Below are 24,776 nucleotides of genomic sequence, written 5' to 3'. Positions count from 1 at the left end.
CAGAGAAATTGCACATGCTGTTATCACCTCATCATGCCTTTCCCATTATCCAGTTGTGGTTGACAAGTTCCTCTAGCACAAAAAATTAAATTCCAAGAAAATTTCCAATTAAAGAAAAAAAACCTACTAGGAAGAAAACTGACTGCCTGCTGCTCCATCTCAGGCATTTGCTCTGCATTTGTGTCCTAATAAAGTCACTTACGCAGCAGGAAATAGCATGTCATTTCCCTTCTAAGAAAACAAAACTGTGCTGTTGCCTGTTATTAGAGTTTGATGTATGCTTTGAACAAGTCAACTTTTGTAAACTTGACAAGAAAAGCAGAGAGGGTCTACAGACAGAAGTGCCCGTTTGCAACATAAGCTAAAACATCGCACTAAATGCTGCCTCTGCACAACAGAGACAGCACACCTGCATCTACTGCAGTGCTTACTGTTAAACCACACTGAGACACAAAATCTCTCAGTGCAGGCAGACAAAACACTGGTGCTACTAACAAATGTTTTTCCTTGTCGAATATTTCCAGACAAGTGCTATAAAATATTGTTTTTAAGAGAAAGGCTCAACCTGCTAACACTACTGTTTCTGCTGCAGCCATCATCCTTAAATTGATTTCCAGCTCTAAATCGGTTAAGTGCAGACCTCAGCATGGACACTATGGTACAGTTATCTGCACAGCAGTGACATGATGGATATGGTGCATTTGTTGAGTTTTATATAACTGCATTTGTTAATATTTGATCTAGAAAGTAGTGAAATATCATAGATCAAAGTTATGTTGGGAGTGATAAGTTGTGTAAATGGAAATTTTAGGTGTAAAGAATCATAAATGGCATTTATAAAAAGAAAGGAGAAATGAGCCTTCATCCTCTAGCCAGACCTGGGAGTGGAGTTTAACAGCCCACAAAAAGCACATTTAAGTGTTACCCAGTGGACCACTACCAGGTATGGGTTTGGGGTCAACTGCACATTACCTTTACCTGCTACCGAGCTTAGAGACCAGTTTCTGGATTCTGCTTGGGGAAGAGGACAGTCACCTGGCTAGGGACATTAAATCTGGGTAGGCCGTGTTCAAGGCCTTGCAGTTAAAGGTTCAACAACCTAAGAACTTGCTGTTAAGATATAAGTACAAAAGGAGGGCATCATGTGGAATAAGGAGGCCTTTCAGGATTACCTGATCCAGGGGTGCATTAAAAATAGAGACAGATATTGGGAGAGGAGACCGGCTGTTGCTTTGGCATTTGCTAAAGCAAAAAAATTTAGAAGTTCAGGAAGGCTACGGAGTTAGACTTTCAATTCTTCGTTTTACGTCAGGTTTACACATGTTTGTATAGAATTATAGAGTTAGAGAAGGTATTCAAATGTGTTTGGAGAACCCTGTTGTCTTTTGCAGCAGTGCAGACTATAAGGTTTGTATCTATGAGCCATCCAATTCTTTTATAAGTAAAGCATTAGCTGTGACTGTATTCAAAACACAAGGCCCAACATCGTTTTAGCAAGGGTTAGACGCTGTCAAGTTTGCTTCTTGTCTTCATTCCTGTTTTTGATATTTATGGACCAGCACTGAAAATGCAGCCAGTGTGAGGAGGGAGTTGGGAATGGGAACAACAGCAATGTGTCAGTAAGTATTTCAGGATGTTGTTAACAAGTGATGGCAAACTGGAGCTGGAAATGGACAAACTGATTGGTGAGGCTTATGCACAATCCCCCAGAAAGAAAAGGAAATGGAGAGACAAGTGTGTGCTGCAACTGTGACCTGACTTTGGTAAGTGAAAGTAAAAGGAATGGTTGGATTTACAAGAAACACCAGAATCCTTTAGAGCTCAAGTTTGCTTTGTTCAGGTCATTTGAAAATGATTAGATCCAGTTACAAGAGACGTACTGTAAAATCTTCTGATTTCATACATGAACTAACTTTCTTCTTTATGTCTCTCATTCAGCTTCATTCTATTCACAAGTTTTCTGGGTTTGAAGGACATTTGCCACTTCCTTCCTGTTCCGTTTCCTGGTATCACTTATAGTACTATTCAACACTTGGGCAGTCAGTCAGACATCATAACAGTACAAGAGAGAACAGGGAAATTTATAGTTGTAGCACTAAAATGCTTCCCCCATCTCCCATCATTCAGCTGGCTGCCCTGCCACCTGCCTGCTCATATTCAGGCAACACCTTTGCCAAGGCTACTGAGAAAATCTGTGCATCCAAGCCTCGCAGGAGTACTTATGTGAAGATGTGCCCGCACAGCTTGTTTTGCTCTGTGAAATAGAAGCTGTGTCAGCTTCTGTTTTGTGTCAGCTGTCTAATGCAGCTGCTTGCTGGTCCTCACAGATGTGGGCCTTCATTTGTTTACCAAGCCTCACTTGATGCTTAATCTAGATCCCTCATGAAAAATTGAAGATGAGTGAAAATGGAGGCAGCAGTCTCCCTCTCAATTTAATGCTTCAGTGCCCCTGACTTCTTTGTGCAACCACCTAAAGCTCACATAAGATTTGCTTTTTCATACACATGGCAACGGTTTGCCTTGAAAAACTACAAATGAATGCTTCACAGGCAGCAAAAACCCACAAAATTCTATCATTTGGAAGCTAATTCAAATGCTTCTTACATAAATGAACAAATATGTAGTAACAGCACCTTTTGTGTTGAGTTTATAAAATCTCCAGGCTTCCGGTAAGACGATCGAGGCCTTACTGGCTGTGCATGCTGCCCACTGGCCCTCATCATTTTATGGTCACATCTTACATAATCCAGTACAACTCAGGCCTTTTCAATAAATGTCACCACTCAAGCCACACCAACAGAAATCTGTCACTTCACTATTACTAATGCACATTCATGCTGCTCTGGGTACCTTGTTCCTCACATTAGGAAACTATTTTTGTTCAAAGGGAAAAATACAGAAAGAGGAAGGACCGGCTTTGCTGATTTTAGAAAAGACAAAAAACATAAGATGTGGGTGACACAATAAATAAAACATGGTGTGACTCCACAAACACATTTTGAGGTGAGAGCAATTGTATTGAGGTTACCTTTTCAAAGCTTGGTATGCAAACGCTATATTAGAATCTGCACTCCTGGAAACGATTAGGAAATGACTTGAAAACAACCTTATTAGAAACACAACAGGATCATCCGCAGTCTCGAGTAGATGCAGCAGGGTCAATAAATGCAGTTATCACTGCCGCTGTTCGGAGATTGAGAGGGAGACAGCAAACGCCTTCTGTTCCCCTTGTGAAATGAAATTTCTTACCGGTTTAATTCAGGTGAATCTGGAGAAGAGCCCGTCAGCGAAGAGCTGATGAAGAATGATTGAGACATCCAGTTTAAGCCGAGATGAAGAGGGTACAGTCTGCATCATCGCTGAAAAACAGGGAGGAGAGGAGACGAGAGGAGATTGAACAAAATGGACTCGAGTCGCCCCCTGCAGGTGAAGACAGGACATTTCTTCCCCACTACAGAGCGACATGCGTGAATGAGAGCGGGGCAGATGGGAAGGTGAAGATGTAAGGAGTAAAGGAAGTGGAGATGGAGGAGTTTAAAAAGCTGGGGTCAATCATCCAAAGCAACAGTGAGTGGACATGAGAAGAGGAACAAGTGAGTGCAGGATACGATCACAGGATATCTGCACGAGTGAAAGGGAAGGTTTACAAGGTGCTGAGTCCTGCCGTGATCTTTGGTTTGGAGAAAGTGGCACTGACACAAAGACGGGGTGGAGACGGAGGTGGCAGATTTTCACTGAGAGTGACCACGAGGTGCAATTTCAGAAATTAATATATCGGAGGGACCGCTCAGGTCGAGCAGTTTGGAGACAAAGTTAGAAGGCAAAATGGTTCGGGCATGGGCAGGAGAGAGAGTGGATCAACTGAAAGGATGTTGACATGGAGCTGCCACATGAAAAGGAGGAGGACATTGCAAAGGGTTCATGACAGAGGAAGGTGGAGACGGGGCGGCAGATGTGCGGAGGCCTCTAAAGAGTGCAGCTCAAAGAATAGAGAAAGAGCAACACAGACTAATATAGTGCTTCACAGATTTATTAGACCGTCTGGCTAAATGGTTATTAGGCGAACCATACAAACAAATTAAAATGAGTGTAATCGGTCCTCAATCAAAAAAAATAATTATGTGCTTTATTTATTGTTTTTGTAAAACAGTCGATTAAAAAAATAAATAAATAACAGTAATTATATTCAAAGATCATTTTGATTACACAGCTTACTCATATTACTGGATTAAACATTACAGAAACGTACAGTTAATTTAGGGTAACTATAGCATTTTACATTTGGCAGTAGTCTTATGAATTAATTACAGTGTTAAACACTAAAAACAGTTTGTCTGCAGAATAAACTGAAGGAATTTAGATTTTTCTTTGGCTCCAATCTTTCTGATTACTGTACTTGAAGTAGTAAAGGTAACAGTAGAAGAAACTACACTAATGAATTAATGTCGATTCTCTAAACCATCTATACAGCGGGAGGTGTTTATGTGAAATAAATCAAAGTCAGCTTTAGCTTTCAGGATTATTTATTTACATCGAGAACTATACAAACCATAACCAATATGACAACAACATATAGTGAACAGTGTGCCTTCCCCCCCACAGTACACTGAACATTATCACATATCAACACTATAAAATGCATTTATGCAGCATGCAAAGCACGGATGAAGCATGATGTGACCTTTTGACATGTAACCACAGCAAGTACAGCACTCCCATAAACATTGCATACAGTCAGTAACTCAAGTATCATCAAAAAATTATTTACAAAGGCAGTGTTAAAATGTTTTCTACATTTTAAAATTAATGCATCGTTTCAAAATAACATGTGCTTATATCTTACTGATTTAGAAACAGCCAGGTAAACAATGCCTGGTTACATTCTGGAGCACAAACATTTATTTACAAGGGAAGGGTTTAAAAATTGTTATACCACTCCAGCAAAAATAATCTATAGGAACTATTAAAAAACTACAGAAATTATTCTGACGCATGATCAAGTTAAATCCAATGGATTTTGGCTTCAGGTTTCATTAATAGATTCCCTCAAAAGGACCATAAGCTGAAATAAATTGTCTCACAGTGTTATTGCCATCACCCATTTACTGCTGAATATATATATTAGCGTTTAAAAACGGACTGAGTGAAGAGATTTTTCACGTAGTTGCATTTCCAGACCTTTGCTGACATACAAACTTTGCTGTACTTCAGTTTTAGCTGCGTCAAAGATCTGCACACACACACGCATACATACACTCTACTGCTTGACCTACACCATTTTTGTGTTTCTAAACATACAGTGTAGATTTTGGCATTTCAAAATAAAAGTGAACTAAAGAAGTGTTATATCACCATGTAAACTACAGGTGTGCAATAATCACAAACTGATTGTATTTCAGGCATGTGTGAATTAAAAAGTCAAAAGGATCCACTTGGGTTTCATGTAGTTATAAATATATGATTTTTTTTTTAAATCTTCGTTTAAACATTTTGTTTTATATATAAAGTATTACACATAGGCAGATCGTGATAGAGGAATATCCTATCTTTAAAAATTCATTTGGGGAATAGGCACTTTAACCTCCTAGGACCTGGCGTCCACATATTTGGACATCACATTTTGGGTTATTTAGACCAAAATACTCAATTTTGCTCTACAAGGGCCTGATATCCACTTACGAGGACATTATACTGCTACTGTTCTATTGAAATTTTAAACAAATATCCTCATTTGTGGCTCTCATTTTTCTTAGAAATGAAAATTTGGTAAAAAAATAAAAATAAAAATCTGGCAATTCTTTGTTTTTACATTCATCGGGCCCCAATATGCCCAAATATCAAAGATAAATTAAAAATGCATGCTGTGGAAGAATTCGGGTCTTAAAAGGTTAAAATATAAACTCGATTAAAATAAGCAGCTTTTTTTCTTTGAGTAAAAAGTACAAATTCCCACAGATAGCATTGGTACTCTGGTAAGATTAGCAGTTGGTACCATCAATCAGAAAGACCTGCAAACACATGGATGCACTGAGAATGCTACTTTTAGCACCATGTTGAGTTTATATGAGCTATACATTCAATGTACAAGACATCCAAAGACCTGTGACTTGTATTGTTTTCAGTAATAGATACACTGGTTAAACCCCCAAAACTGCATCTTAAGGGTAAATTTACAACTAAGGGATTTCTCAGCTAACAACTTTCTGACAAAAGGCACTGATGGTACATTAAAATTCTCACCCTCGTCCAAGTCTCTTAGACGGTGTTTCGTCTTTTTTGTACACGGTCAACATATACAAATGTCGAGCACTTTGAGGCTAGGTGAGCAGTAACACATTCTGAACTTTATATGTGACATCATTCATGGAAAATCTGATGTGCGGTCATTCTAATGTACTGTTAAAAACCCAAAATGAAGTTTATGAAGATCTATTTATGGTTGGTTAATATTTAAGCATTTTGAATCGATGGATTCCGTTATGTTTTGTAAAACTGACCATTTCAAAGCACAATAAAATAAAATAAAAAAATATGACTATAATCTTCTTTTCACATAATTTCATACTGCTTCAATTAAAAATACTTGGCTAATTAGCCATTAAATCTTATTAGGCTTTTTACAATCATCATGTAGTCAACATTTTTGGCTAGTAGTACAATTGGCTGTCTCCATGTGTCTCCTGAAATTGCAGATAGTCTTTCAGAAAACTTAATAGCTATTTCACAGCACAGATGTTACATTCTTTTTGGGAAAAAAGGGGTAAAGGATATACTGTACCAGCTCCTGGTCTATGGACTCTTTCTTCTTACTGGCTCCTCGTGTTTTCATCTTTCTTGTCGTTGGCTGACGACTGAGCACTTGCATGGTCTGCAGGGACTCAAGGTCTTTGGCCATTTTGGATTTTTAAGCTCATTGTCATGACTGCATGATAATACGTTATATGTTTAGGTTAGATTTTATGTTAGCTCAATTTAATTGATAATCTTGTGTTGATAGGTCCTTTGTGACATTGTTCTGTGCCAACCTCGACACAGAAAACTTGTAGAGGACAGCTGCAAATGCAATTTGAACATTTTTTTCTCCGTTTTTCTTTGAGTTGTTAGCGAATTGTAGATTTGTAACTTTTCATTTGTCTAATTTAGTTAGTTGATTGGCGTTTTCACAATAGGTAAGGGCTGTTTTGTTTGTTATGTTGTCCTTACCGCTCCGTGAAACATACTTGCACCTTCTTTCCTGTACCACTATTTAAATAAACGTTTTTAAAAAAACCCTCCTATCTCCTCAGAAACCATCTTCATCTTCTCGGGTAGAGTTTTGTGTATTGTGTAAGAAGGCTTCCTTCTCTGTTTGCATGGCCTCTTCCTTTATTATGCAGCTATCTTCGTAATTGTCACACTTGGCTAACGCCTCCTCTGCACTGTTGCGTATACCATAGCCAAAGTAGATGGCAAAACCTACAATTCACATAGAAACATGAATTAATGGACAATAATAATAACAAGTTTAAAAAAATAAAATTACAGCAGAGACGTTAATTGTTACTGCTGGTCTAAAGTACCTATGGTCATCCAGATGGCAAAACGCAACCACGTTCCTTTGTCGAGCTGCATCATCAGGTACACGTTCACAAACATGCTAATGATCGGCACCAGTGGCACCAATGGGACCTGTGGATAGAGTATTTATTGGGTATAAGACTGGCTAAAACTTTGCATTTAAAACAAATTTTACAATCTGCAAAGCAATCTTAGACGTACGGGCAATGTAGGAGAATCCCTGACAAAATTAAGTGTTATTTTTTTAACGCTCGATTGAAAAATTGTGCAGCACTTTTAATTCAAAACTCTCATAATTTTTTTCCTGAGTGAGAAATTAAGACTTATTGTGGAATTACCCAATAAGCCCTAAATGCTTTTTTCTCAATATCTGCTTACAATAAAATCTAAACTGGCATTTTCTGTCTCTAGAATCACATCACATAGTACATTAGTATATTATATCTCATATTTAACTCTTTATTTTACATGGAGGAAGTTACTTTGAAAGAGGATCTGGGTGTTATTGATTATTAATTTCTAAAAGTGACAAGCTTACACTGCTATGTGGGTATGAGATAGCATGAGAAAAGCCTTTAGCAAAAGGATACACACTCACTTTGAAGGCAAGGTTGGTTTTGCTCTGTGGCTGTCTCCATATAATAATGATTAGAACCAGGCAGATAGCCACTATAACACAGAGGGCAGTCAGAGACCAGCGTGCATACCCTCCCTGAGAAGCTACAACACTGAAGACACACACCAAAACACCTGGTGGGGAAAAAAACAAAATAAACAAGCGATGACGCCAGATGATGTGCAGCATCGGTAATCACATGAATAGTTCTGGGACTTTCATCCAGTTTCTCACCAAGTATACTGGTGCAGATGTTGACAATGAGTCCAGAGAGAGATGACGGCTCAGTGTTCGGAGGGTTAATAAGTTTTTTGAAAGTAAAGTGATCATCAGGTTGCGATAAAATATCAACACTCCCATCCCTATATGTAATTTCAGACTCATCCTGAGTATTGGCCATCTCATAGGCTGCACTGGGCTGTAAAGGCTGGTACCTTCACAAGACAAAAAAAGAAAATTACAAAAATGAAAGTGTAAGACTCCCTATCCCACTGTTCCCACAACTCAAACGTCTGCATACAACAGAGCTATAATTAGTAGCACATTTAAAAATCCATTATGCTAGGATAAGACACCATTCTGATGCGCCGACAGCTGGTTTTCCCGCTTTTCTCTACTCTCTACATCAAAGCAGAGCAGAAAAGCAGTATTAAAGACACACAAATCTGCTCAGACTGCACTGTGCCATCTAGCTGATGGTTTCACCTTTCACCTCTGAAACTAACACGCAAGCACAACTGGCCGGGTCACAAAAACACTGAACAGAGAGGCTCATGTTGCAACACACAATAAAATCTCATCATTAAATATTATTAAATCATTATTATAACCTAACAGCTATCAAATCAATGACATACAAATAATGTGCATTCTTTTTCTTATTATTCCCACTGACACGATTTAGAAAAGGTGGAGGTCAGTCGTTTCAGTACAGTACTGTAGGAATTCCCGAGTAATTATCTGAGTAATTAAAATTACACGACTCTAATAAAAAAATAAAAAAATACAATAAAATTAATAAAAATAAGGGACCACTTGATCATCACGGTAAAATTCATAATGTAACAGCTCTAAAACTGTAGTTTTGCTTTTTGTTTGTGCTCCTGAGCTCCTCCTATTTCTGTGTCTCTCAGCATAGTTAAGTATGTGGAAGAGATACCAGAAGACGGCCTGCTACACAAGAAGAGCACGACCAGGCTGTCGCTCTTTGTGTTAGGAAGAACAGCAGGAGCCCTGCCAGAGCTCAGGCCCCCAGAGGCTACTTCCATACGTGCTTCTTACCGAGCTTTTAGAGACTCTGAGACAGTGGGAGGAGGTCGTGTCATCCTGTATTCATACGAGCACGATACTAGTGTGTGAGCACAGGCCCCGCTAGAAGATGCCCTAACCTCATTCCACCTTCATGAACTCTTTCTGACATAAAAACCAGTAAAACTAGACTACAATCAATCAATCATGAGTGGTAACGAGACAGCAATACTCGATAATAAACATGTGCAAAACCGTTCCCTTTTTGGGGGGTGTCTTCGTTTTTCCCTTTCCATTGCTCGTCCCTTCACTTATATTTGCACCGAAGCAGGAGAAATGGATTCACAGTGGTTCACGCTTCATAACCAGAGTGTTTAAATATGCCTGAGTTAAACTGCCTTTGTGATGATTAAGTGGTCTCTTAATGTTTTTATTTTCATTATGTCCATTTCTACATTTATCCTCGCCAGACATCATAGACTAGTCTGTTGATATCATTGTGGGAAATCGGGTCAGACCAGAGTGTCCAGTATGCAGTATTAAAATTGAAAATAAAACACTTAAGGCCTAATAAATAAGTGATGAGGGCTACCTGAGGACCAGCACACAAGCTGCCACCAGAGTGTAGGCCAGCAAAGTCCCAATGGACATGAGGTCAACCAGGTCCTTCAAGTCAAACAGGAATGCCATCACCGCTGCAGGAGACACAGGTGAACCATATGAAGGTTACAAAAGCCATAAAGAACATTAATTGCATGAAAGCAATGCAGACATTGTATTTTTTCAGCTTAATTATTTAGAAGCTTGAACGACTTGCCACCATCCTCCTTCCATAAGGGGGCACTGTTGCCTTTGGCTTCATCTCAGCTACCTACCAGATAAAAGCCCTGCCACAAAGGTGGAGATGATAGGAGTCTTCCTCGCGCTGACACGCGCCAGAAACGAGAAGAGCAGACCATCACGGGCCATAGCAAAGATAATGCGTGGGAGTGGAAACATGGAGCCAAGGAGACTAAGCCAAGGATAAAAGGAAGGAGGAGGAGGAGGAGGCACAGATTTATAACTTGAAAGAATGTGTGTGCAGTGTGGTGTCACACAAGTCCACCATCATTTTTCAGCCCAACACCCTGACAGCAAGTTGCTGCGGTCATGCATTGTACTGGTAAATTTACAAACTTGATTAAAGTTGAGTTAGTGTGTTTAAGGCCATGTGTACCAAGAGTCGCCTAGGATCAGAACAAAGTAACCCCAGCCAGTTTAGTTTAGTTTGTGACCTCACCTGCCGCAAGACCTGATGTTATTGTTGCTATTAGAGGGGTTTTGGTTCGTGTGCTGACTTTAGCCAAGCATTTGAAGAGCAGGCCATCTTCTGCCATGGCCCAGATCACTCTGGGCATTGGGAACATGGAGCCTAGTAAACTAGTACACAGGAGAAAAAGAAAAGCATGCCATGCGAGTCAATCCACACAAAATGTATAACAAGTTTCAAAAGATTAAAACAAAAAAAAAAAAAAAGTGAGTGGATCTAATGTAAATGCATTCAAACTGTAGGTCTACGTGATTGTTGAGCCAGCTGAGAGATTTACTCGCATTCTCATTCAGTTTCAGTGATGTGGAGTGTGACGTTTGGTCATTGTTGTTAATGCAGTTCATCCCGCAGGTGTCATTGGCACTGAACTTCAGGCTCCCTACACTTTTATATCAGGCCTTTCATTTCAGTGTCAAGTTTAGCAAATTAGCAAACATGCTGCTCTTTAATAATAGCCAAACTACTACCTAAGAACGAGCGTGCCAATTAGTACGGATAAAGACAGTTAGTAAATGGTTTTTTTTAATCCATGAAACAATATATAATTAAGACATAAGCAAAAATCCACAATACATCATAATATTTCTAGGAAATTATTCTTGAGATTAAAATTTTCTCCCAAAGTATTTGAAGCTGAATTAAAGTCACCCTGTGGAGTTACCTGCTATTAGCTTGATGTAATAATATTTTATTGTGTGGGACTTTGCTTCAACACAGATGCACTACTCAGTTAATCGGCAGGTGGCATAGCTTATCAAAAATACAGCCCAACCACGTCCCACTGCAGGCTTGTTTTAACACGTGTATGCTTTGTGCTTTTAATATTTTATAAGCAAATATAATTGTAAGACATCAAGAATAAACACAATGAATTTTAGTGAGTAAAACTACGTATACAATATATTTTTGTTACAGGAAAACACCACAGGGCATCTTTCAATAAATCAAATACTACTTGTGCAAATGCATTTCATTAACATCAATATTCATTCTGCAACTCTGTCCATAAGATAATACCTTTGATGGTTTCTGCCACTTATTCTCATATTCAATCTCAGATCTAGTTAATCTTAGACTAAGCAAAAAAGACAATAATAAAATTATAGAAAGTGTAAAAGACATGAATTATTCATTCCTAAAAATAAAAAAAAAGCGTGCTAAATAATTACAAGTCCTCCATGAATGCTCATGCTGAGAGGCAGCAGGAAACACACTTACCTAGTCGACAGTGCACATAAAGAGCCAATGGCCACTGCGTAAGTGGCTCCCTCCCAGCCCACATACTTAAAAGCCACAGGAAGAGGGCTGCTCTTGTCCAGCAAGTAGTAAGGCATCATCACAGTGAGGGCTGCAGATACACCAAAGTATGCCACAAAGCAAATGAGGAGAGAGGCCACAATGCCAACAGGAATGGCCCTCTGTGGATTCTTTACTTCTTCTCCTGGGGAGGGAACATGATCCAGCATGTTAAGAGAACATAGCTCCTTTATGAGTCACCAATTTAATATATTCTCCCTCACCTGTAGTGGCAATGCAGTCAAACCCTATGAAGGCATAAAAACAGGTTGCTGCACCAGAAAGGACTCCAGTCCAACCGAAGGGCATGAAACCACCAGCACCGAGAACATCCTCATTTGGAATGAAATCGGACACACTAGAAATAACAGACAGAAAATATTTACTCATTTAGTAAAAACCTCTGATGTATCATTAGGGATATAGACATTTGGGAATAAGATATTTATTAAACGCACTTAGAAGTAGAGTTTCTGGTGGCATTAAGGATCTTTTCAGGGTTCAGGTTCCAGTTTTCTTTGTTTCCTTTAACTAAGCCAGAGATGACTACAAACACCAGCACCAGTACATTGATGCAGGTAAACACTTTGTTTACCATGGCTGACTCTTTTACACCAAATACAAGCAGCCCTGCAAGCAGTAAAAACATGAACGATTAAAGAACATAATCTGAAGCAATAGACAAAACAAGCGAGAGATGCATCCATTTCTGACCTGTCAGAACGATTATGATTACGACAGCAAATATGTCTGGATATTCTGCCAAGACTCCCGGGGCGTTCATGGTCATGTATTGTCTGCAAATCAGCTCAATCTTCCTTCCAATAAGCTCATCAAAGGTTGCGCTCCATGCCCGGGCCACGCTCGAAGTTCCTGTGCAAACAGTATCCGGTATGTAAACTTAACAAGAATCAAGAGTAGCAGGGAACTCCCTCTTTATTTAAAGCGTCTCACCAATGACATAAGCGAGAATGAGGTTCCAGCCGGTGATAAATGCCCATACTTCTCCAACCGTAACATAGCTGTAGAGGTAAGCCGAGCCAGTTTTGGGAACACGCGCTCCAAACTCGGCGTAGCACAGACCAGCCAAGACTGAAGCCATGGCAGCGATGAGGAAGGAGATGACAATGGCGGGTCCTGAATTTTCTCGGGCTACGGCACCAGCGAGCACGTAGACGCCAGCACCGAGTGTGCTGCCGACGCCCAGGGCCACAAGGTCAAACGTGTTAAGACATCGAGCCAAGCGGGACTCCTCTATGCTACTGTCCACAACCTTCACTCTCAGAAGTTTCTTCCCAATGCCTTTCAGTGAAGACAGAATCATCTTGGTTTACAGTTTGGAGAATTTCGTCAATAGATTCCTGTTGATAAAGCAGAACAGAAATAAGGACAAAATAAGAAAAGAGACTACGCAACTGTCAATAAGCAAATGAAGACGATCTAAATTCAAAAAACATTTGGTTTAAATGTAACACGTATAACATGTATGTTTACAACAAAAGAAACTATAAAGTTATTAGTCTGAAAAGAAAAAAAAACCTATCCCATAATTCTTGCCATTAATGTAGGACTACAGTTATCAGTATTGTCATCCATTAGTTAATTGGATAACAAATACTTTTGCTTATTAATGAACAAAAATAGATACAAAAAGACAAAAAATAAAAAATAAAGACAGGTCTTTTAAATTGTAGGAATTTTAGTAATTGTAATGCCTAAATAACTACATCGTTTAATTGTATTTATGTGCCATATTAAAATCTAAATTTTTACAGAAAACATTTTTTAAATGCAAAAATAAATTAATAAACAATCACAAGTACAGTTACATCAAGGCATGCTTGCAACCTGAACTACGGCACACAATAAAACAGCCTTTACTCGGTGTTCTTCGAAGGCTTTCTTACATTAGCAAGAGGCACAAAAAATGTTCAGGCATTATTGCATCTTCTAGATGAGAAAAATTTGTTGCGTGTTGAAGTGTTTTTGCACGTGTGGTAACACGTGTGGAATGTGGTAGTGAATGAGTGAGTACGTGTGTCTGTACGCCTTTAAAGCAGTTGTGGTGGCTGCAATGAGGAAAAGCAAGCATAACAACATTGCACTGCTGCAATGTTTCCTGCAGCAGAAAACTGACATTCTAATGGTGTACATAACAATAATTGATGTTAATGCAACCTAACAACTAGGGCTGTGCGATACGACCAAAATCTCATATCCCGATATAAGAATTCTATCGTCCGATAACGATATAAATCACAAAAATGTAACATTTTCTGTAAATTCTGTGAATCTCGGGCAGCTCGTCTTGCGGGAAGTGTTTCCAGCTGCACGTCATGTAGCTGGAGTCGAGTGTTTTAACCGATGCACGAAACTATACATTTTTAGTTGTAACGGCCGCCGTTTTCTTTGTGAGTATTTATTACACGGCGTGCTGCGGGAAAAAGTCTGTTCTAACGTTTGAGTCTGAGGTTTATTTTTTAGCACCTGACGACTCTTTTTTAATTCTCATCCGTAAATAATAATAAACGTGCTCTTTTACGTGATTCGGTTTATTTTGAAAAGTCTCAACAGGATCTTGAGGTTTATTGTGAAAGCTTTATATGGAACATAAACAAGCGGACACGCGATGCTGTTACCGTCTTTGTTGCTAACCACAACGCATAAAAACAGGCGCTTGTCCGTCCGTAGTGTGGTTATATAAAATATAAGAGAAAGAGAGAACTTTAAGAAATTAATATAGCCACTACAGTGACCATCAAAACCATGAAAAAATATTGCCGTAAACAGTTTATTTTGCGACACCACGGAACAAACGATTGCGTAAAATGAAACGATAGATGTTTTTATATCGTCATCCGATATATATCGTTATATCGAACAGCCCTAATAACAACTTTTACCTAGTAAAGGTTTTAATGAGCTTCTGTTTGAAAGTAAGAAAAACGTTTTCTTTCACTCCACCTGAACTCATCATCTGTACAAAGGCTCAGCCTCTTTGCTCTTTCCTGTTAATGACACTCTTCCATAGCTTAATACAGGAGACATGAAATTCACTAAAGTTTGTTGGCAGATCAAAGTGAAATTAATGTTACTGACTGTATATTCTTACTGATAAATAACATATAAAAAGACCAAACAAATGGCTGAATGCATGAAAATTCCAGTGACAGCGTGATTGTACAGGCTGCACTTCCGAAACTTTAGATCTGGGATTTATTCAGTTGTACTAAAGTATAGAATCTATGAAGCTCTTAAAGCATACTAGAAGAAATAGCAGAAGCAGAAACAGCTGTTTGGCTGCTCCCTTTTTCATAAGGGGTTGCCTCTACAGGTAACTCTGTTTAATTTTGCAGAGTTTTTACAACAGATGCCCTTCCAGACACGATCCTAAGGGGATTCAATTTCTCCTCCCAGAATCGAACTGGGAACTTTCCCTGTTCACTTGTTAGCCAAAGATGTCTACCACTACACAGCGGTGTCGGCCCAGGGTCCAGAATCAGTCCAGCAAACACTCCAATCAGGCCCACTGAACAGCTTTGGAAAATGTTAAGGAGCAAATAGATTTTTATGTGGATTTTAATATGTTTTAAAGCTTTTCCCATTGTTAAAGACCCCACCCCACCTTTTCCATTCATACAACATCAAACTAAGTACCACCAAATTAAGTAATAGATAAACAATCAAATGACGAAAAAAGCTCCTGATTTTTCCATTATTTACTATAGAAATGTTTTTGTTTTTTGGTTTGTTTGTTTTTTACATTGATTTCACAGTGTAATAAATAAATAAATAAATAAAATGTATACATGTTAATGAAAACTTTACATTCTATAATTAAATGGACAGTCAGGGCAATTAACTACCAGGATTTTTGGGGTAATTTTACACATTTATCATGTGGTCTGGCTGGATGTGGCCCACAATATAAAATGATTTTGACATCCCTGCTATACACAAAATATACTGCATATCAAAGGACAGAAAGACCCCCTCCCCCTGCCTTAAAAAAACCCACACACACACACCAAAAAAAAAACAAAAAAACAAAACACACACCCACAGACCCACGTGCGCAAACACACAGTGTCAATGAAGCTCTTCCAGCCTAACTTGCTAACCCACCGATCTTGCTTCTTAGCACATTTCTCAGGTTATTTCTACTCGAAACAAGTTTTGATCACGTAGGATTTACTGTATATCAGCTTTCTTGATTTGTATAGTCACATCACCAAATCAAAATTTCATTACACTGCATCAGCATTTATTCTGAAGATGTCAAACAAAGCTACACATTGCAGCATAAATGAATGCTGTGTTCAACAGAGAAAGTATGACCCAATGATTTGTATTGTCTGCACTGGATAAGTAGATTGGACTTCAATCACTTTTTCTGTTCTCTACATTTACTGTTATCAACATTTCATGCTTCTGTTTACAATGGAAAGCGCATTACAAATCAATTTGAGCTTTTTTATCAGTACGTTTGCACATGCAGTAGGAGGTTCACGACACAGATTACACAATCGCCAAGTAATTAACATGAGCAATAAGTGAAATAACGCAGAATCAACAGTAATGACAGTTGTATGTATTTAAAAACAGTTAAGTCAAACCACGATGCTCCCAATCATGTCGGACCAGCGTTTACGGCAATTCTTGGCAATGGATTGCTCAATCTTAAAGTCCCTTTTAAAACATCACATCAGAGACGGCTATAGACCTGCCAAACAATACTGACGTGTGCTCACTTTTACAACACAGTGCAGAGCAGGAACTTCTACCTTTACTGATGAACTCAGCTGCTCTGCTTTTAGTTCCAAGTTGCAACTTCTCTCTTTAGATCCAGAATCAGTTTCAGAAGAACAGAGTTGGGGGAGACGTTTACAAGCACCGCTGAGACATATGACACAGATGCCTCTTAGTGTACAAAACATTCAGGTGTCTCGCTCACAAATAGAACAGTGACACATCACATGGCCTCAGGAGCAGCTGTGATGCCAGATATAATCCCTCAGGGGCTAAACAAACAGACTCCGGCAGGTTTTCGTCAATTCAAGAACACAGCAAGGCTATGGAAATTATGATCTGATTATATTACTTCACCCTCTTACAGCAATTTATTCAAGGAAACTTGTGTTGGCTTGTGTTAGGAATTAATGTAGAAGAAAAAGAACTCTATGACTGGTAAGCAGACACATTAACAGTAGAGAACTGAATATCTGGAGAAGAAACTGGATTTGGAGATTATGATCACAAGACAATCCACAATCCAGGCTTTACTTTATGAGTTTATAGCCAAACAAGCAGGTTTAGACCAAACGTATGCACAATCTGCAGCTAAATGAAGGCCAGGTATTTCTTTTTTATTCTTATTTTGAAAGTGGCAACCTGTGAGTGATTAAAATGTGCACATTTTCCATGCGAAGATGTTATGAATTGTTTAACTGTAAAGCTATGACTCCTTACTTGGGTTTCAAACTTCCCCAGAATGCGTTTAGCTCTTCATCTCTGGCAGGACGCTCCACCCCCCCACCCCTAGTCTCTTGATCAGACCAGCTGAAGTTAGTTTGCAGTTGATGGTGATAAGCAGATGGTTTATCTAATCATGTGCCAAGTGTTTTTGAGAGTGCTAGTGCTTCTCCAAACACTTTACAAGGACAATATTCCAGATGGATCTGTGTAATAAACCATCTGCCATGTCAGGTTAGGGTACCACCACCGCTAGTCAGAAAGTCCTCTGTCTGACCTTGACACTTCTGAGTTGCCTTTCTAGGTTGTTGTGACCTGGTCACCTAGGTATTTCAATTCTGTGCGATTACACCAAAATGCGGTTGCCAAAATAAACAGGGCTGAAACTAAAAAGGAAATAAGTACATCTGGTATCAGTGGAAAATGTTAAAATAAGTAAGGCATGGAAGAATTTGCCCTTATAAGCTGCTAGAGGAAAACAAACGTCATTTTCCTGGGATAAAAAAAAGTGACAAACTGCAGAGAGCTTCCGAAGCGTTCACATGATGTGGCGTGTAACGGCTGAGCTAAAAACAGAGGGTGGGCGGGAAAGGACACTGCCCTCTTCTCAACCAATCAATGAGCACAACACCTGCCCATGGCACATAGGGGTACACAAGTATATTTGGAACAGAAGTCAATCACATGCTTCTCACTTTTTGGCTGTAGGCAAAACATTGCTCCTTCAAATGCCTTTGATAAATGCTGTGACACTGGTATACATTTGAGGACGACAGGAGGAAAACAGTGAGAACTCAAAGAAAACTTTGAGCTAACAAAGTAACTACAGCTCTGGTGAAAACCAAAACAATAAAGAAAGAAAAAAAATCACAGGTAAACTGGATTAGGTATTTGAGGTGCTGGGAAAGACTTGGTATTCCAATTTTAATAGAAACAACATCTCAAAAGACTCTTCGTGTACACTGATTTAAAAGATAGTATTGACTATGTGCACGTTAGCATATGCTACTTCCGGTGCGGAAACTCCTGTGGGGAGCTTTGTTTCCGGTGTCCTATTCGCGCCTGGTTTACGGTCCAAAACAAGTTAAGCAGATGAATGAATCAAGCAGCGATTTACATTTCTATAGATGTCTTGGGCATTTACCCAATATATCTGTAAATGATGTTCATCGACTTGTTGATATTTTTCCCCTGCGCCTCAGAGCAAAAGAGAAAAGGGATTCAAATGTTATATTTCTCAGCTGTCCCTCGTTAATCGCGGGTGTTATGTTCTAAAAATAACCAGCGATAGGTGAAATCAAGTAGCCAATTTTATTTTTTGACGGTGCAAAACGTTTGGTGGACATCGTGGACATACAGTACTGCACCTCAGAGTCACACTGCTAGCGATCAATGCAGCAATTCTGTACTGTACAGGAGAGACGAATGCTGAACATTTGCCTGTTTAAATCATAAGACCAGTCACTATACAGAGATGTGCTTCTGAATGTGGACGATGTGTCTTCTGCTGCAGTAATGGAGTTCTGCTTGTGTTGAGTGATGTAAACAACTGATCGATCTAAACGCTTCAAACGTCAAAATTGATCATTAGATTTTTTATGACACAACAGCGGTGAGTGTTCCCACCTTCTGCTTTTTGTAACTTAACGCAATCTTTCTGTTTTCGAGTTTTGGACATGATTTTGGAGTATATCTTCACAGTAGCGATTGACCGCAAAGTAAAGCTACCGGAAATGCACAACCCCACATCCGGTCTCAAACCAGGAAGTTAGCATTGTCTCGTGCACATAGTCAATTATAGCCTTGAAATATGTTTGTCTGGTACCCAGTCCAACATTAGGATGGCTCATTGTTGACTTAAAATGGTAGATCTATTGCAAACCCAACTGTGCTTAGGGTTATGCGATAAGACCGAAATCTCATATCCCGATATAAGACATTTATCATCCCGACAGCGATATATATCACAAAAATTTTACATTTTCTCTAAACTCTGTGAATCTCTTATTTTGAAAAATCTCAACAGGATCTTCAGTTTTATTGTGAAAGGTTTATGTGGAAAATAAAGAAGCGGACGGCAGAGCCACATGCTGGGTTTACCATCGTTGTTGCTAACGACAACACGTAAAAACTGTTGCTTGTCCGTCCGTAGTGTGGTTATTTTAAATATAAGAAAAAGAGCGAACTTTAAAAAATTATTATAGCCACCACAGTGACCGCCAAAACTGCCGTAAACAATTTATTCTGCGACACCACGAAACAAACGATATGAAACGACAGACGTTTTCATATCGTCTTCCGATATATATTGTTATATCGAACAGCCCTAACTTCCTAAGCTCTAAGTTCCTCTCAAAAAAGCAAACAAACAAACAAACTATCCATCCAAACACGCAACGTGACACTGTTTAACCCAAATTTGAGAAACGTTGTTAACCATCTTCAATTTCAAAATTTTCTGCATGAATCTGAAAGTAGCCAAAAGCCATAAGAGCCAATTCAGGTGACCTCTAAACACCTGGCACTAAACTGCTATTCTGCAGCGCTACAACAAGCCCATCTGCCTTTGTGGGGATGTGGCACATGAGCGAGTTCATAACACAGACGTCTTTCTTGCACAAGCCAAACAAACTTTCCTTTCCAGGAGAATCTGGCCTTGTGACACTGAAGGTACGACAAACAAGCAACAGCATCCAGTCATTAAAACATAGTTTGCACATTTTTTTGAGTTGTTTTGAGCTGTTCATACCTTTAAGTAATGAAGCTCTTAAGTATGTCTTAAACACTGCTGTGCGGTTTTCTTGACCTTGTGGAAGAAAACAGAGAAACTCTGATATGAAGGACTCCCACGCCACTCACGCTTGACCTAAATAAATCATACTTCCCTGTGATGCTAAAAGATGAAAATAATAGTGGAATGACTTACCACTTTCTCGGATTAATGGATGCCTGTGAAATTCTGCAAAGACATGTTTGACCTTGCGTACATTTCTATAGGAACCTATTTTAGAAAAATTCCTGCGTTTCACATTTTTGTTTTACTATGCTGCTTTGACTTTGTTGCATGTGGGAATGTCAGTCTCAAGGGAATCGTGGCACCTGTATCATCCAGAATTATTTTTGTTTTCAAACAGTAAACCCTCAAAATTACCATGAAATTCATTCCCATGAGTGTAAATAAAGAGTATAAGATAACTAAATTTCTGTAGACGTTCACATGGGCTCAATGAGACATTACACAGACTTGTGCTAGCAAGAGGGCAGGGTGAAGATCATTTAACCTCCTAAGACGTGAACTCTTTCATGGCATGCATTTTTAATTTCTTTTTGCTATTTGCTCTTATTGGGACCTGATGAATGTAAAAACAAAGAATTAACAGATTTTTACCTAATTTTTGTTTCTGAGAAAAATGAGATCCACATATGAGGACATTAGCTTTAAATTTTGATAGAACAGTGGCAGTATAATGTCCTCGTAAGGGTTCTTGTAGAGCAAGATTTTGTATTTTGGTCTAGACAATCCAAAATGTGATGTCCACATATGTGGACGCCAGGTCCTAGGAGGTTAATGTCGGATACGACTGATTTGGATTCTTGTGTTCGTGCAAACAGCTTCAGCAAGTAATTTTTATAAAAGCTGAAGGTGCAGTCCACTTATTGCTCTTTGGGGGAACTGTTATTTGGTATGCACAATTCACACAAACAGTGTAATCAACAACAGCACATTCTATGAAATGATGTGATGTGATGTTGACACCATAAATGTTATCTTTGTTAAAACGCAGCTTACAGACTCTTAACCGATTCAGTGTTGACATCCTGTACCTTCCCTATGCTAAAGTGTATTAAAATTTTGAGTCCTGGCTTATAAAAAAATGATTAATTCAGATATCATTGGATATCACACACACACACACACACACAAACAAACACACACACACTCCTGCTTGCTGGTTAGTTCGCTTTTCAGTTGGATTGTAGTGTCTATATAAAGTACGGTAAATACTTTTTAAATAAGCAAGATAAAAATTCTATAAAGGGGAACTTGGCGTAACATTTAAAACAAAAATGAACAAAAAGAAGGAGCTGCTGCCTGCGAGTGCGCTGTTGGAGAAACGCAGCCAGGCAGACAGAGGAGAACTGAAGTTCGACCAGGTACCAAAGCAAATCATTCGTACTCTACAAATAATGTAAATATGACTGTGTATCACGAAAGATTGATATCAAACTGATCACTTGACCCATATTAGGTTACTCGTTCTTCAAGTGAATCAACAAATGGCGAAATGAAAAGCCGAACAACAACAATGCTGTTTCTTTAGAGAGTCTTAGCTTACATGTGTGTTTATTTCATATTTTCAGTTGTTTCCCTCCACGGCTAAATAAATCGGTTTCAGTAATGCACTGATATACAAGAATGGACATAAGGGCTTCTTTCAAAGAAAAAACTCTGGTAGATGTTATTTTATATATTATGCTTTGTATGTTGTTCAGTATATTTCTATGCAAAACAAGAGGAATTTCAATACACAGCAGTATATTCACAGTTAAACCAGATATTTACATACACTTTATGGAAAACACAAGAACATTTTTTACTGTACAACATCAATTTAGAGTAAACTTGTTTTGTTTTGGATAAATAAATATTGAAATATCTTTTGAATTAGTTAAATGTCAGAATAAAGAGAGACAGAGCTGTCTATTTTTTATCACTTTCATCAAATTTAGGAGTACATATACACTAAAAAAATAAACATTTAGTCTGATTTGATGTTACAATTAAAAAAGTGTTTTTATCTGAAGAGTTTGTAAATATCTGGTTTCAACTGTATATTTGATGATGTTGGTGTTTGGTTTGATTGTCAGCACAAAGAGGGAGAGAGAGGAACAGAGAGGGAGAGAGAGAGAACAGAGATGAACAAGAGCAGGTGAGACACACATGTTAGTCAAATGGTTGTTTACCAAAAGTATCACCGTATCATAGGTCCTCATGTATCTCGTACCTAGTGTTTCTTTTTAGGTTTGTTATTTTTCAAATTCTATATTTATTAAGTTATGCAGGCTTGTTTGCACAACAAGGCTAAATAATTATATAAACTTTTCTCAATCTAAATATTGTACTTTGGTAGAATTAAAAAATAAGTGTAGTGCAGGTCTATGATGATTTTTAGTGCTACTATCATCTAGTTCTGATTCTGGTTCTGTCTTGGTTAAGTCCTCAGTAGTCCTGATTTTGAACTGTTGTAGTCCTGTTTTAATTCTGGATCAGTTCTGGGTCTGGTTGAATTGGGGTTTAGTCCTCGTGTCTTGATACAGCCCGACTTTGTTCTGCCTTGCTGCTTAATTAAAAAACTAGTTTAAGGTGTCCTGCACATGTGATATATATTTTTCCCTATATGAAGTCATTCTTTTTTGAACAAAACTCAAAACAGAGCCTATTAATCTTTCAGTCATTTCAACCCCCCCCCCCACACACACACACACGCATACTATCCTTTAGGGCTAAGCCCCGGGTGTATCAAATGTCTGCCTCCGCCTCTGATTATTAAGAGAAAAGTAAATCTGAACAGATTCTTGGTGTTTTGTATGGTTTACTTCTAAATCTAAATTGTTAATCCTATCACAGTTTAACTAGTCGGTAAAAAAAAACAAAAAAAAAAACACATGCAGTTTTTTATGGTTACAAAATGCAACATATGCTTACTTAAACCTTGTGAAATCGCAACATTTCCCCAAAACCTTAAACAAGCTATTAAAACAAATGTTAATACAAAGAGATTACATTGTACCTGTGTCTGTGTCTGAGCTACTTTCAGCGTGGGTTCACACCAGATAGGTCACTGCTGGAAATGACTCCTGACTCCTGTAAAAGGCAATGCGGTGCTATAAAAGGAAATGTTTCTCCGCTTGCAAAGACCAGTCTTTTATAAAGTCGCACCAACACTCGGAACTCTAAAACGCCGGATCAATACATAACTTCGCCCACTGGACTACTTTAAGGTCTGCTGGTATGAACGGAAAGGTAAAGCCCACTCCCCGATAAAACCCCCATCTGGAAGTTGCATCAGCCTCCCTTGACTTTAACACTACGAGCACCGCTTCCTTGTGAACTATTACAGTCAAGGCTGAGAAACAAAATGTTGCTGTTCTCTCACAGCCTAATAAATTAATTTATAAGCAAAAGCATGCTCGTGAAGTCTTGCCTAGTTCAGGAAGAGTTCAGACCCTCCATTTCTGTCAACCGTGGAGTGAAAAATGTTCTGCCTACAACGGACAATCCAGCGGGGAACAACTCGAGCGCGCCCACGGAGGTGTGTCACTTTGGCTCCACCCAGAGAACTTATTGTTAAGGAGCCTTGCAGGCACCAGATGGCACTCTTTACAAGTAAAAGCTTAAGCAGCTTCTCCCTAAGAATCCCTGATGGTGATCAGACACAACAACACACCCTGCAGTCATGTGTTAATTTTAAAATTAGCCCTATATCAGTGCGCATACATTGACATTTTCCCCCTGCTGTTCCTCCTTCCTTTCATCAATGCATACAAACACTCGCATCAACACTAGATGATTATGGCTTGCATGTGAAGTTGCAAAAGTCTCCAATGGGAAAACAAAGCTGTTAAACTCCACGCTCTGAGTTTCCTGCTGAGGCTGCTCCATGGTATCATGTGGCGAGCCTCTTATTTTAGTCTGGATGTTAATACATAATACAAATGTACACTGCGATTTAGGATTATTGATGTAAAGGCATCTTAAGCCGAAGCAAAAAAATAAAAAGAAAAGAAGTTACAGATCTGCACCACCCTGGGACACAGAGCTTTCAAGAAGAGCAGTCATCTTTTGGGGAGTCCTGCTGGTAATAGCAGCAGAAGTTTTTGAGATCAGTTGATAAATCAAGCTGCTTTAAGACTCCCTCCTTTGCTTTGACTATAACTACTGCATGTAGCAAACCTCTCTAAAACATAATTGGTAAGAGAAGTGCTCTATACACTGGCTTATCTGACATTTCTAGATTTATGGTTGACTGCCGCTCACCCTGTGGGCCAATTGTAGCTGCCCTTGATAAATGGGAGTAGGTGGTCTAAGGCGATTTTAAAGCAATGCAGTTTCTTTTTGGAAACTGAGGGGGAAGTGCCTCAAAAGAAATACTTAGTCAACCTGCTATCACGGCCTTTTACTCCTTTTAGATACAAGCTTTGTCCCTTTCTTCAGGATTAATCAAACCTCTTATCTTAACCACGTTAATAAACAGGGTCTTCTGGAATCTGTATTAA

The 24,776-nt window shown here is 38.9% G+C and overlaps 2 protein-coding genes across 8 annotated transcripts in view; both read right to left on the bottom strand.

Moving 5' to 3' along the window:
* mtus2b (microtubule associated tumor suppressor candidate 2b) overlaps positions 1-3,431 on the bottom strand; it is a 29,560-nt gene extending 26,129 nt beyond the window's left edge. For 2 of the 4 annotated variants that reach the window (XM_005926500.3, XM_005926502.3), the window contains exon 1: positions 3,250-3,427. The gene's annotated coding sequence lies outside the window, so the exon portion shown is untranslated. Of the gene's footprint in view, positions 1-3,249 lie in introns of all 4 variants that reach the window. The other 2 variants (XM_042219670.1, XM_005926501.3) reach the window with 2 other exon arrangements.
* A 1,074-nt stretch (positions 3,432-4,505) lies between these two features.
* On the bottom strand, positions 4,506-23,819 carry LOC102309926 (high affinity cationic amino acid transporter 1). Of its 4 annotated transcripts, XM_005926493.3 has the most exons (13): positions 23,705-23,810; positions 23,291-23,364; positions 12,981-13,387; positions 12,741-12,899; positions 12,485-12,656; positions 12,251-12,384; positions 11,949-12,171; positions 10,701-10,840; positions 10,014-10,116; positions 8,408-8,607; positions 8,156-8,307; positions 7,560-7,668; positions 4,506-7,455 (listed from the first exon to the last, which is right to left on the bottom strand). In XM_005926493.3, the coding sequence occupies exons 3-13, from the start codon at positions 13,348-13,350 to the stop codon at positions 7,283-7,285; spliced, it is 1,935 nt and encodes a 644-aa protein (XP_005926555.1). In that variant the 5' UTR covers positions 13,351-13,387; positions 23,291-23,364; positions 23,705-23,810; the 3' UTR covers positions 4,506-7,282. The 4 variants fall into 4 exon arrangements, with proteins under 4 accessions (XP_005926555.1, XP_005926556.1, XP_005926559.1 ...); XM_005926494.3 differs by lacking the exon at positions 23,291-23,364 and having other exon boundaries at positions 23,705-23,819; XM_005926497.3 differs by lacking the exon at positions 10,701-10,840 and adding an exon at positions 10,297-10,433 and having other exon boundaries at positions 23,291-23,814.
* Between the last annotated feature and the right edge of the window lie 957 nt (positions 23,820-24,776).

Source organism: Haplochromis burtoni, unplaced genomic scaffold (assembly GCF_018398535.1).
Source record: "Haplochromis burtoni strain Fernald_Lab_line unplaced genomic scaffold, NCSU_Asbu1 Contig_36, whole genome shotgun sequence".
Taxonomy (NCBI): domain Eukaryota; kingdom Metazoa; phylum Chordata; class Actinopteri; order Cichliformes; family Cichlidae; genus Haplochromis; species Haplochromis burtoni.
Note: the sequence above shows the minus strand (reverse complement) of the source record. Positions and strands in the feature narration are given on the sequence as shown.

Coding starts and splice junctions, on each gene's coding strand:
- LOC102309926 (XM_005926494.3), bottom strand. CDS start 13,350: ATGATTCTGTCTTCACTGAAAGGCATTGGGAAGAAACTTCTGAGAGTG. Junction 12,172..12,250: donor TGACTGCATTGCCACTACAG/GTGAGGGAGAAT, acceptor TTCCCTCCCCAG/GAGAAGAAGTAAAGAATCCA. Junction 10,841..11,948: donor TTATGTGCACTGTCGACTAG/GTAAGTGTGTTT, acceptor CCTGTGTACTAG/TTTACTAGGCTCCATGTTCC.